Below are 14338 nucleotides of genomic sequence, written 5' to 3'. Positions count from 1 at the left end.
TATATAAGGTCCCTGTACTAGACACAGGCAAGGACCAATGATGTTCCAGATAAATCTGTTTTAATTATCATTTTGGTGATAAAAATAAGATTTTACTCACCGGTAAATCTATTTCTCGTAGTCCGTAGTGGATGCTGGGGACTCCGTAAGGACCATGGGGAATAGACGGCTCCGCAGGAGACTGGGCACATCTAAAGAAAGATTTAGGACTATCTGGTGTGCACTGGCTCCTCCCCCTATGACCCTCCTCCAAGCCTCAGTTAGGAACTGTGCCCGGAAGAGCTGACACAACAAGGAAGGATTTTGAATCCCGGGTAAGACTCATACCAGCCACACCAATCACACCATATAACACGTGATAGGAACCCCGGTTAACAGTATGATAACAATTGGAGCCTCTGAAGAGATGGCTCACAACAAAACCCGATTTTTGTAACAATAACTATGTACAAGTATTGCAGACAATCCGCACTTGGGATGGGCGCCCAGCATCCACTACGGACTACGAGAAATAGATTTACCGGTGAGTAAAATCTTATTTTCTCTGACGTCCTAGTGGATGCTGGGGACTCCGTAAGGACCATGGGGATTATACCAAAGCTCCCAAACGGGCGGGAGAGTGCGGATGACTCTGCAGCACCGAATGAGAGAACTCCAGGTCCTCCTCAGCCAGGGAATCAAATTTGTAGAATTTAGCAAACGTGTTTGCCCCTGACCAAGTAGCTGCTCGGCAAAGTTGTAAAGCCGAGACCCCTCGGGCAGCCGCCCAAGATGAGCCCACCTTCCTTGTGGAATTGGCTTTTATTGATTTAGGCTGCGGTAATCCTACCGCAGAATGCGCCAGCTGAATAGTGCTACAAATCCAGCGCGCAATAGACTGCTTAGAAGCAGGAGCACCCAGCTTGTTGGGTGCATACAGGATAAACAGCGAGTCAGTTTTTCTGACTCCAGCCGTCCTGGAACATAAATTTTCAGGGCCCTGACTACGTCCAGCAACTTGGAATCCTCCAAGTCCCTAGTAGCGGCAGGCACCACAATAGGTTGGTTCAAGTGAAAAGCTGAGACCACCTTCGGGAGAAACTGAGGACGAGTCCTCAATTCTGCCCTATCCATCTGGAAAATCAGATAAGGGCTTTTTCAAGACAAAGCCGCCAAATCTGAAACCCGCCTGGCCGAAGCCAGGGCCAACAGTATGACCACTTTCCACGTGAGATATTTTAATTCCACAGTCTTAAGTGGTTCGAACCAATGTGATTTCAGGAATGCGAAAACCACATTGAGATCCCAAGGTGCCACTGGGGGCACAAAAGGAGGCTGAATATGCAGAACTCCTTTGACAAAAGTCTGAACTTCAGGCAGTGAAGCCAGTTCTTTCTGGAAGAAAATCGACAGAACCGAAATCTGGACCTTGATGGACCCCAATTTGAGGCCCAACGTCACCCCTGCTTGCAGGAAGTGTAGGAATCGACCCAGTTGAAATTCCTCCTTCGGGGCCTTCATGGCCTCACACCAAGCAACATATTTCCGCCAAATGTGGTAATAATGTCTTGCGGTGACATCCTTCCTGGCTTTGATCAGGGTAGGGATGACTTCCTCCGGAATACCCTTTTCCTTTAGGATCCGGTGTTCAACCGCCATGCCGTCAAACGCAGCCGCGGTAAGTCTTGGAACAGACAGGGTCCCTGCTGCAGCAGGTCTTGTCTGAGCGGCAGAGGCCAAGGGTCCTCTGCCAGCATCTCTTGAAGTTCCGGGTACCAAGCTCTTCTTGGCCAATCCGGAACCATGAGTATGGTTTTCACTCCTCGCAGTCTTATTATTCTCAGCACCCTGGGTATGAGAGGTAGAGGAGGAAACACATAAACCGACTGGTACACCCACGGTGTCACTAGAGCGTCCACAGCGATCGCCTGAGGGTCCCTTGACCTGGCGCAATATCTTTTCAACTTTTTGTTGAGGCGGGACGCCATCATGTCCACCCGTGGTCATTCCCAACGGTTTACCCGCATTTGGAAAACTTCTGGAAGAAGTCCCCATTCTCCCGGGTGTAGGTCGCCCATCGGAGAATCCTTGTGGCTTCTACCATCGCCATCCTGCTTCTTGTGCCGCCCTGTCTGTTTACATGGGCGACCGCCGTGATGTTGTCTGAATGGATCAGTACCGGCTGGTTCTGAAGCAGGGGCCTTGCTTGGCTTAGGGCATTGTAAATGGCCCTTAGCTCCAGAATAATTATGTGAAGCGAAATCTCCTTGGAAATTTCTTCCCTGTGTGACTGCACCCCAGCCCCGAAGGCTGGCCTCCGTGGTCACCAGGACCCAGTCCTGTATTCCGAATCTGCGGTCCTCTAGTAGATGAGCCCTCTGCAGCCACCACAGCAGCGACACCCTGTTTCTTGCCGACAGGGTTATCCGCTGTTGTATCTGTAGATGGGACCCGGACCATTTGTCCCACAGGTCCCACTGGAACGTCCGTGCGTGGAACCTTCCGAATGGAATTATGCTTCGTACGAAGCTACCATTTATTTTTATTTTTTTTCAAGACTCGTGTGCTTCCACTGGAAGAAACACTCTTTTCTGGTCTGTGTCCAGAATCATTCCCAGGAACAGAAGACGTGTCGTCGGGACCAGCTGTGACTTTGGAATATTGAGAATCCAGTCGTGCTGTTGTAGCACTTCCCGAGAGAGTGCTACCCCTACTACCAACTGTTCTTTGGACCTCGCCTTTATCAGGAGATCGTCCAAGTACGGGATAATAAAAACTTCCTTCTTGCGAAGGAGTATCATCATTTCGGCCGTTACCTTGGTAAAGACCTTCGGTGCCGTGGACAACTCCAACAGCAGCGTCTGGAACTGATAGTGACAGTCCTGTACCACACATCTGTGGTACTCCTGGTGAGGAGGGTAAATGGGGACATGCAGGTACGCATCCTTGATGTCCAGGGAGACCCTGTAATCCCCCTCGTCCAGGCTCGTTATAACCGCCCTGAGCGATTCCATCTCGAACTTGAATCTTCTGATATAAAAGTTCAAGTATTTTAATTTTAAGATGGGTCTCACCGAACCGTTCTGTTTCGGTACCACAACCATTGTGGAATAGTAACCCCTTCCTTGCTGAAGGAGGGGCACCTTGACAATCACTTGTTGTGATTATAGTGTTGAATAGCCACCAACACCGCCTCCCTGGCAGAGGGAGGTGCCGGTAAGGCAGATTTTAGGAAACGGCGGGGGGGAAGAACGTCTCGAACTCCAGCCTGTACCCCTGAGATACTACTTGAAGGACCCAGGGATCCATGTGAGAGAGCCCACTGGGCGCTGAAATTTCTGAGACGGGCCCCCACCGTACCCGGGTCCGCCTGAGCAGCCCCAGCGTCATGCTGTGGACTTACCGGACGCAGGGAGGACTTCTGCTCTTGGGAACTAGCTGTGCGCTGCAGCTTTTTCCTCTACCTTTGCCTCTCGGCAGAAAGGATGAGCCTCTAGCCCTCTTGCTTTTCTGGGGCCGAAAGGACTGTACTTGATGATACGGTGCTTTCTTTTGTTGTGGGGTAGCCTGTGGCAAAAAAGTCGATTTCCCAGCAGTAGCTGTGGAAACGAGGTCTGAAATACCATCCCCAAACAGTTTTACCCCCTTATAGGGCAAAACTTCCATGTGCCGGTTCGAGTCGGCATCGCCTGACCATTGCCGAGTCCATAACCCCCGTCTGGCGGCAATGGACCTAGCTCTTATTTTTGATGCCAGCCGGCAAATATCCCTCTGTGCATCACGCATGTATAAGACCACGTCTTTTATATGCTCTATTGTCAGCAAAATATTGTCCCTATCCATAGTTATTTTCCGACAGGGAATCTGACCACGCAGCGGGAGCACTGCACATCCATGCCGAAGCAATGATTGGTCGCAATATAATGCCCGAGTGTGTGACTATATCTCTCAGGGTAACCCCCTGCTGTTTATCAGCAGGTTCCTTCAGGGCGGCCGTATCCGGAGACGGTAGTGCCACCTTTTCTGATAAGCGTGTAAGCGCTGTATCTACCCTATGGGGTGTTTCCCAACGTGACCTATCCTCTGGCGGGAAAGGGTACGCTGCCAATAACCGTTTAGAAATTATCAATTTCTTACCGGGGGAAGACCACGCTTCCTCACACACCTCATTTAATTTCTCAGATGCAGGAAAAACTACTGGTAGTTTTCTGTCACCAAACATAATACCTTTTATGTGGTACCTGGGGTATTATCATAAATGTGTAATACATTTTTCATTGCCTCAATCATGTAACGGGTGGACCTATTTGGAAGGTACACTAATCTCATCGTCGTCGACACTGGAGTCGGTATCCGTGTCGACATCTGTTTCTGCCATCTGAGGTAGCGGGGGTTTTTAGAGCCCCCCATGACATTTGAGACGCTGGAACAGGCACAAGCTGAGTAGCCGGCTGTTCTGTGTCGTCGACCTTTTGTGTAAGGAGTTGACACTTTCACGTAATCCTTCCATAAGTCCAACCACACCGGTGTCGATCCCGCAGGGGGTGACATCACATTTACAGGCATTCGCTCCGCCTCCACATCATTATCCTCCTCATACATGTCGACACAGCCGTACCGACACACAGCATACACACAGGGAATGCTCTGACAGAGGACAGGACCCCACAAAGCCCTTTGGGGAGACAGAGGGAGAGTATGCCAGCACACACCAGGGCGCTATATATCACAGGGATATCACATATAAAGAGTGTTTTCCCTTATAGCTGCCTATATATATTGTATACTGCGCCTAAATTGTGCCCCCCCTCTCTTTTTAACCCTTTCTGTAGTGTATTGACTGCAGGGGAGAGCCAGGGAGCTTCCCTCCAACGGAGCTGTGAGGGAAAAATGGCGCCAGTGTGCTGAAGGAGATAGCTCCGCCCCTTTTTTGCAGACTTTCTCCCGCATTTTTATGGATTCTGGCAGGGGTTAAAAAGCACCTATATAGCCTCTGGGGCTATATATGGTGCCAGTTTGCCAGCCAAGGTGTCAGTATTGCTGCTCAGGGCGCCCCCCCCCCAGCGCCCTGCACCCATCAGTGACCGGAGTGTGAGGTGTGCATGAGGAGCAATGGCGCACAGCTGCAGTGCTGTGCGCTACCTTGGAGAAGACAGAAGTCTTCAGCCGCCGATTTTCCGGACCACCTTCTTGCTTCTGGCTCTGTAAGGGGGACGGCGGCGCGGCTCCGGGAACGGACGACGAGGTCGGGTCCTGTGTTCGATCCCTCTGGAGCTAATGGTGTCCAGTAGCCTAAGAAGCCCAAGCTACCACCACTTAGGTAGGTTCGCTTCTTCTCCCCTTAGTCCTTCGATGCAGTGAGCCTGTTGCCAGCAGGTCTCACTGAAAATAAAAAACCTAACAAACACTTTCTTCCTAGGAGCTCAGGAGAGCCCCTAGTGTGCATCCAGCTCAGCCGGGCACAGAAATCTAACTGAGGCTTGGAGGAGGGTCATAGGGGGAGGAGCCAGTGCACACCAGATAGTCCTAAATCTTTCTTTAGATGTGCCCAGTCTCCTGCGGAGCCGTCTATTCCCCATGGTCCTTACGGAGTCCCCAGCATCCACTAGGACGTCAGAGAAATACTAATAGGCATCTTTTTATAATGTATGTTTTATCAGATAAGATTCATATGACATGCTGACAAGTGAAAGTGTGGACATTAGCATTAGCCATAGATGAAAAGTGCACTGTCGACATTGTGTCCATATAGTTCATCACTGTCAGCATGCTGAATGACACCATGATGGCCATGGTCACAGCTGACCTAATGTATGGAACCAGACTGTCAAGTGGTCAAAAGACGCCACAAAATCTGTGTATTACTTCACATTCGGTCCACAAGTTAAATAAGTTATTTAGAGGGGAGGGATGTAATCACCTTACCCGCTGCCGGGAACCTCGCGGTCAGGATACATCCACCGGAACCCCTACCGCTAGAAAACGCAGAGAGCCGGCATGCCAATTTACAGGCACTATTCCCACTTGTGGGTGCCCACGACACCCAGAGTGGAAACCTGTGTCGAGCGCAGTGAGCCCCCGAGCCCGCAAGGGGCTTCGTTCCGCTCGCTACCCCTGCCGGCATTCTAGTGGCCAGGATCCCGGCGTCTGTATGCGGACAGCCGGCATCACATACCCAACCCATTTAGAGATATAGGGGTATATGCATTTGCGGTCGAATTCGCGGCAATTATCGACGTTTTTTAATTCGACCAAATTCACCAGGTGAATCCCGGCAGGTGCCTGCCGGGATTCACCATATTCAATGAAAAACGGATTCGCCAGAATCGCGGGCGAAAATCGGCCGATTTGGCGGATTTTGCCGCGATTTTAAAAAACGGGAAAAAACGTGAAAAACCCGGAAAAAAAAATGGCGTGGGGTCCCCCCTCCAAAGCATAACCAGCCTCGGGCTCTTTGAGCTGGTCCTGGTTCTAAAAATGCAGGGGAAAAATTGGCCAGGGATCCCCCGTATTTTTAAAACCAGCACCGGGCTCTGCGCCTGATGCTGGTGCCAAAAATACGGGGGACAAAAAGAGTAGGGGTCCCCCGTATTTTTAACACCAGCATCGGGCTCCACTAGCTGGACAGATAATGCCACAGCCGGGGGTCACTTTTATGCCGTGCCCTGCGGCATCAAAAATCCAACTAGTCACCCCTGGCCGGGGTACCCTGGGGGAGTGGGGACCCCTTCAATCAAGGGGTCCCCCCCCCCCAGCCACCCAAGGGCCAGGGGTGAAGCCCGAGGCTGTCCCCCCCCATCCAATGGGCTGCGGATGGGAGGGCTGATAGCCTTTGTGAAAATTAAAAGATATTGTTTTTTCCATTAGTACTACAAGTCCCAGCAAGCCTCCCCCGCAAGCTGGTACTTGGAGAACCACAAGTACCAGCATGCGGGAGAAAAACGGGCCCGCTGGTACCTGTAGTACTACTGGGGAAAAAATACCCAAATAAAAACAGGACACACACACCTTGATAGTAAAACTTTATTTCATACACCGACACACACATACTTACCTATGTTGACACGCCGACTGCCACGGTCTCCGACGATCCGAGGGTACCTGTGAAAAAATGGTACTCACCTTCCAGCGTCCAGAGGTACATCCAGGTCCAGGGTATAATCCACGTACTTGGTAAAAAAAAAAAACGAACACGATCCACCGGACTAATGAAAGGGGTCCAATGTTTTCACATTAGACTCCTTTCCCCGAATGCCGGGACATCACGTGACTCCTGTCACTGATGTCCCTTCAGCCAATCAGGAAGCGCTACTTCCGTGGCGCTCACCTGATTGGCTGTGCGCCGTCTGGACTCTGACAGCGCCTCGCAAAGCCGCTCCATTACTTTCAATGGTGGGAACTTTGCGGGTAGCGGTGGGGTCACCCGCCGGTCAGCCGCTGACCGGCGGGTGACCTCACCGCTAGCCGCTAAGTTCCCACCATTGAATATAATGGAGGGAGCTATGCGATGCGCTGTCTGAGTTCAGACAGCGATCAGCCAATCAGGTGAGCGCAACGAAGTTGCGCTTCCTGGTTGGCTTAGAGACCTGTCAGTGACAGCTGTCACTGACAGGTCTCATTCGTGGAAAGGTGTCCCATGTGTCAGCATGGGACCCCTTTCAGTCCGTTATGGTGCGGGTATTTGCGATTTATTTTTTTGCCAAGTACGTGGATTTATCTCTGGACCCTGGTTGAGGTGAGTATATTGAACTTTTCTTTTCAGGTATCCGTGGATTCTACATGGAGAAGAGGACCGATGTCGGCGTGTGAACATAGGTAAGTATGTGTGTGTCGGTAGTGTGTAATAAAGTTTTACTGTCGACGGTGTGTGTGTCCTGTTTTTATTTGGGTATTTTTTCCCCAGTAGTACTACAGGTACCAGCGGGCCCGTTTTTCTCCCGCATGCTGGTACTTGTGGTTCTCCAAGTACCAGCTTGCGGGGGAGGCTTGCTGGGACTTGTAGTACTAATGGAAAAAACAATATCTTTCTATCACAAAAGGCTATCAGCCCTCCCATCCGCAGCCCATTGGATGGGGGGGGACAGCCTCAGGCTTCACCCCTGGCCCTTGGGTGGCTGGGGGGGGGGACCCCTTGATTGAAGGGGTCCCCACTCCCCTAGGGTACCCCGGCCAGGGGTGACTAGTTGGATATTTAATGCCACGGCCGCAGGGCACGGCCTAAAAGTGACCCCCGGCTGTGGCATTATCTGTCCAGCTAGTGGAGCCCGATGCTGGTGTTAAAAATACGGGGGACCCCTAGTCTTTTTGTCCCCCGTATTTTTGGCACCAGCATCAGGCGCAGAGCCCGGTGCTGGTTTTAAAAATACGGGGGATCCCCTGTCAATTTTTTCCCCGCATTTTTAGAACCAGGACCAGCTCAATGAGCCCGAGGCTGGTTATGCTTTGGAGGGGGGACCCCACGCCATTTTTTTTTATGATTTTACCCTTCCAGCATAAAAAAAAAAAAAAAAAATTAATATTTTAAAAAATATATAAATAATATTTCTGCCTCCCCCCAAAAAAAAAAAAGTACCTAATCCCTTCTAATATAAATAGATCTGCTATTCCCAAAAAAAAAAACACCAAAAAAAACATGTTTAAAATTTTTTTATTTGTTTTCACCCTCCAAAGTGTGGCGGATTGAAAATGACGAATTTGCTGTCTAAAAGCACTGCTGTCGAATTTCCAAACTTGAATTGAATATGCTTTGGTCGAATTGCAGCACTTGTATCATTGCAGAAAAGTCGAATTTGCAAAAATTCGAATTTCAAAAAGTCGAATTTTGAAAGTCCGTTTTTTGGTCGGAAAGCACTGGATTGCATAGGGGAATTTTTTTTTTTGGTCGAAAATGACCCGAAATTCGACAATTTCGGGAATTCGACCACAATTGCATATACCCCATAGTTATCAAAACAATGATCGCTTTAGACATCATTTTTCACCTTTTTTTTTTTTTTTTTAATCCTATATGAAGATAAGTTTTGGAATGTGTTGTCCCATAGTAAGATAATACTTTTAACCACGCTGCAGTATAGCATTTTCTAAAGTATGATTTTATCACTTTTACTAAATCAGTATACAGAAAATTCCATAGAAAAATGTAGAATGCTTTACACTCTACAAAGACATCTGATAGCTATTTACCTGTGAATCATATTGCGGGAATGCAGATAGGCCAGCCCCTGCAAGGCACCATGAGTAATGGCAGCTATTTCCACTTCCTGAAGCGGCTTTTTATGAACTGTACAAAATGCAAAAAGAAAGGGAAGCAGTCTATAAAAGGAAGTAAAACCCATCAGACTATAAACATGTTTTTCCAGAAAGACTAAATGTTACTTTTTTCCTCACTTTGATTAAATAAAATTTTCTAAATAACCTCTTACGGCAACCACACTAAGGGGGAATTCAATTAGCCGCGATAACCCGTTTTCGTGGTAAAAACTGAGATTTTATCGAGACCCCGAAATAACCCGCTATTCAATTGTTCGCAATAAATTGCAGGCGATAATTTTCCATAGGATTTACTGCAAATTTCACTTCACCACCTCCTGTGCAGGTGATACGCTTGGGGAAAATCCGTATTTTAAGGTAAAAATGTTAGGATTTGGTACAGAACCACTGGGACACCGCCCTGAATGACTAATTAACTATTTTTAATTGGCCAATAATGACATGTAATTTTTGCAGAGGAAAAAATGCAAAATAGTGGAAATTAGGGTGCAAGATATGGGACAGGTATATTGGGGTGCTTTATGAGTGGGACAAGTGTTTCTAGGCTTGCAGGTGGGAGTAATCTTTTCTTTTTTTCAGTTTTTTTTAAAATGGCTTAAAATTACCCAAATACATACATACAGTATATCCATTTTTATGTACCCTCAATTTTCTGAAAAACACTTGCTTTCTATCATTTTCCACTTTTCTTGAAAAAAAAAATGCATATAACAGCCATTTGTCACAATGTAAGTACCCCAAATCTTTATATTAGGACCACTAATAAACTTCTATACTGTTTACTATCTTAGGTTGACTTTTTTGGAGGTACAAGTAGATTTCCCCATTTTCTCCTACAATTTTCTCTGGTTTGGACGGCAAGAATTATTGCAAGTTTCCCATTTTAACAAATGTGCAACAGGATAGGTTAAATTGCGAGAGCACAGAAACCCACAATAAATCACTTTTCACAATATTTTGGTGATGTCTTCGAAAAGCCTGATCATGGTAAATTACCACGTAATCGTGGCTAATTGAATTCCCCCTAAATCTACTGGAAACAATCTGTAAGAAGATTAAACTGGTCCTAATACGAAAGACTGTTCAAATGTAAAATTATCTCCATCGCAGAAATACCATTTGTGTCACTTTAAAGGATATAGTGTATATTGGGCCTAATTCAGCTTCAGTTGCTAAATTGTAACAATCACACATGGCCATTTTTCGTCGGTTAGCGCATACGCAACGTTCGTGCATGGGCATACACAATGCAACTGCATCCTGAAAGGATACAATCGTAATGTGAGAGACAGGTGATGGCCGTTGGGGGGCAGTGATGTGGCGTTAGGGGAAATGGTAGCAAGAGCGGCAGTCGAGTCATGGCTGTTTTCAGGGCGGACCAATGATGCCGCCTGCACTTCCTGCGATCAGAAACATGGCGGCGCTGCACCTTAATACGCAGACTGGCTTTATATGCAGGGGGGGTTTCTACTATCTGCTAATTTCTGTGATGCCATTCCAATTAAATGGCAATCACATCACTGGGTGGCACTTAATATGCATGGAGGCCTTGCCCTGTGCTGGGCAGACCCCAGCATGTGATCGAAAGAAATAACAATTTTGCTATTTTAGCAAAACTGCTACTGAAGCTGAATTATGCCCATACTGCAGAGTGAAAAGTATATGCATAGATTTCTTTAATGAAAGCGTTAAAGTGTTGCATAAACAGCTGTGGTAACAAATTTAACATTTGCATTACAAATTATAGGTTTATAAGTGCAGAATTAGACGCTTGCAGAGACCAGTGTAGCCATATAGCTTTTTTTTTTTTACTTTATTGTAGATGAAAAGTTGCTAATAAAAGCACAACGCTTTAATTTTTAGATTCATATTCTTTTTTACAGTATTGTAACAAACATGTTGCCTTTTTTTGCTGCAGAGTAATTAAACAAATGAAATGGGTGAATGGTAGAAAATATTACACTGAAAGATGAGCAATACAAATACAACACAAATAGGTAATTTTTTTGACAAATACAACATTTATGAAGTCTGTAATGATCTATAGTTATTTTTACCAAACACGACTGCACCCACTTATAACACAATGCATTAAGCATGCAGAACACACTGCATCCAGGTGGTCATTCCAAGTAGATCGCAGCCAGCAACTTTTTGCTGCTGCTGCGATCAACTAGTACACGCCTATGGGGGAGTGTATTTTAGCTTAGCAGGGCTGCGATCGCTTGTGCAGCACTGCTAAGCTAAAAAAATTTCAAGCAGAACAAGACTAGCCCTGGACATACTTACCCTGGGGGTAATTCTAAGTTGATCGCAGCAGGAATTTTGTTAGCAGTTGGGCAAAACCATGTGCACTGCAGGGGGGGCAGATATAACATGTGCAGAAAGAGTTAGATTTGGGTGGGTTATTTTGTTTCTGTGCAGGGTAAATCCTGGCTGCTTTATTTTTACACTGCAAATTAGATTGCAGATTGAACACACCCCACCCAAATCTAACTCTCTCTGCACATGTTATATCTGCCCCCCTGCAGTGCACATGGTTTTGCCCAATTGCTAACAAAATTCCTGCTGCGATCAACTTGGAATTACCCCCCCTGTGTGATGGATCCAGCGATGATGGGCTTCACTTTGACGTCACTCCTCTGCCCTCCGTTCTGCTGGATAAGCCTGCGTTATACTCACCACTCCCCAAAAACCGCTCCAAACCCTCCGGATCCACCCAGCCACGCCTCCTTCCTGTTAATCTTCTTAGCGGTCGGCTCTGCGAGCGCTTCCTTTGTAAGCCGCAACGTAACCCGGCGACAGGTCAACGTCGCGCACGCGCATTCAGCACCCATTCGCACCGCAGCGGTAAATGACCCCCCCCCCCCCAGTCATTACTGCTAGAATGACCATTGCATAACACAAAATGGTTTACCTATGGGGAGAGAAGAAAAAAGCCAGGTGAGATACTGGCAATTCAAATTTAGCTAAGAGTAGAGGAAATGATGTAAAATTTATCAACCTTACATACTTCTAATCTATAAAACTGCACAATAAAAAAATACTGAAAACATTTTTTTTTATCATCCAGTGAATGTTTTGAAACCAGTACATCTACAGTGGTAATTTTGTTTTTGTAACGATTACCAGAGTAACCTTGCACTTACCCTCTAGCAAATCTGATGCAGATCCCAGGCAATATTCCATTACCAGCTGTAAGAAATCACAAAAGAATACATAAACATGGGAAGTAATACGTGGGACGGTACAACTGAATGACTAAAAGACAAATGCTATAATATAGATCTTAAAATAAGATTTTACTTACCGATAAATCTATTTCTCGTAGTCCGTAGTGGATGCTGGGACTCTGTCAGGACCATGGGGAATAGCGGCTCCGCAGGAGACAGGGCACAAAATTTAAAAGTTTGACCACTAGGTGGTGTGTACTGGCTCCTCCCCCTATGACCCTCCTCCAAGCCTCAGTTAGGATACTGTGCCCGGACGAGCGTACACAATAAGGAAGGATTTTGAATCCCGGGTAAGACTCATACCAGCCACACCAATCACACCGTACAACTTGTGATCTGAACCCAGTTAACAGTATGACAAACGTAGGAGCCTCTGAACAGACGGCTCACAACAATAACAACCCGATTTTTTTGTAACAATAACTATGTACAAGTATTGCAGACAATCCGCACTTGGGATGGGCGCCCAGCATCCACTACGGACTACGAGAAATAGATTTATCGGTAAGTAAAATCTTATTTTCTCTGACGTCCTAGTGGATGCTGGGACTCCGTCAGGACCATGGGGATTATACCAAAGCTCCCAAACGGGCGGGAGAGTGCGGATGACTCTGCAGCACCGAATGAGAGAACTCCAGGTCCTCCTTAGCCAGGGTATCAAATTTGTAGAATTTTACAAACGTGTTCTCCCCTGACCACGTAGCTGCTCGGCAGAGTTGTAATGCCGAGACCCCTCGGGCAGCCGCCCAAGATGAGCCCACCTTCCTTGTGGAATGGGCCTTGACAGATTTAGGCTGTGGCAGGCATGCCACAGAATGTGCAAGTTGAATTGTGCTACAAATCCAACGAGCAATCGTCTGCTTAGAAGCAGGAGCACCCAGCTTGTTGGGTGCATACAGTATAAACAGCGAGTCAGATTTTCTGACTCCAGCCGTCCTTGAAATATATATTTTCAATGCTCTGACAACGTCCAGCAACTTGGAATCCTCCAAATCGCTAGTAGCCGCAGGCACCACAATAGGATGGTTCAGGTTAAACGCTGAAACCACCTTAGGCAGAAAGTGAGGACGCGTCCGCAGTTCTGCCCTGTCCGAATGGAAAATCAGATATGGGCTTTTATACGATAAAGCCGCCAATTCTGACACTCTCCTGGCTGAAGCCAGGGCCAGTAGCATGGTTACTTTCCATGTAAGATATTTCAAATCCACCGATTTGAGTGGCTCAAACCAATGGGATTTGAGAAAATCCAAAACTACATTAAGATCCCACGGTGCCACTGGGGGCACAACCGGGTGCTGTATATGTAGTACTCCTTTTACAAAAGTCTGGACTTCAGGAACTGAAGCCAATTCTTTCTGGAAGAAAATCGACAGGGCCGAAATTTGAACCTTAATGGACCCTAATTTGAGGCCCATAGACAATCCTGTTTGCAGGAAATGTAGGAATCGACCCAGTTGAAATTCCTCCGTCGGGGCCTTCCTGGCCTCACACCACGCAACATATTTTCTCCAAATGCGGTGATAATGTTGTGCAGTCACCTCCTTCCTGGCTTTTACCAGGGTAGGGATTACCTCTTCCGGAATGCCTTTTTCCCTTAGGATTCGGCGTTCAACCGCCATGCCGTCAAACGCAGCCGCGGTAAGTCTTGGAATAGACACGGTCCCTGCTGAAGCAGGTCCCGTCTTAGAGGTAGAGGCCACGGATCTTCCGTGAGCATCTCCTGAAGTTCCGGGTACCAAGTTCTTCTTGGCCAATCCGGAGCCACGAGTATCGTTCTTACTCCCCTTTGCCGTATAATTCTCAGTACTTTTGGTATGAGAGGCAGAGGAGGAAACACATACACTGACTGGTACACC

At 47.2% G+C, this 14338-nt stretch overlaps 1 protein-coding gene across 5 annotated transcripts in view; it reads right to left on the bottom strand.

Annotated features, from left to right (window-relative positions):
- The window catches only part of TAOK3 (TAO kinase 3), a 498025-nt gene that overhangs the window by 289527 nt on the left and 194160 nt on the right, over positions 1 to 14338 (bottom strand). For all 5 annotated transcript variants that reach the window (XM_063964317.1, XM_063964318.1, XM_063964319.1 and 2 more), the window contains 2 exons: positions 12399 to 12444; positions 9163 to 9259 (listed from right to left, as the gene is read on the bottom strand). In XM_063964317.1, the coding sequence (XP_063820387.1) occupies positions 9163 to 9259; positions 12399 to 12444 (143 nt within the window). The remainder of the gene's footprint in view (positions 1 to 9162; positions 9260 to 12398; positions 12445 to 14338) is intronic.

The sequence above is a fragment of the Pseudophryne corroboree genome, chromosome 1 (genome assembly GCF_028390025.1).
Source record: "Pseudophryne corroboree isolate aPseCor3 chromosome 1, aPseCor3.hap2, whole genome shotgun sequence".
NCBI classification, from domain to species: Eukaryota; Metazoa; Chordata; class Amphibia; order Anura; family Myobatrachidae; genus Pseudophryne; species Pseudophryne corroboree.
Note: the sequence above shows the minus strand (reverse complement) of the source record. Positions and strands in the feature narration are given on the sequence as shown.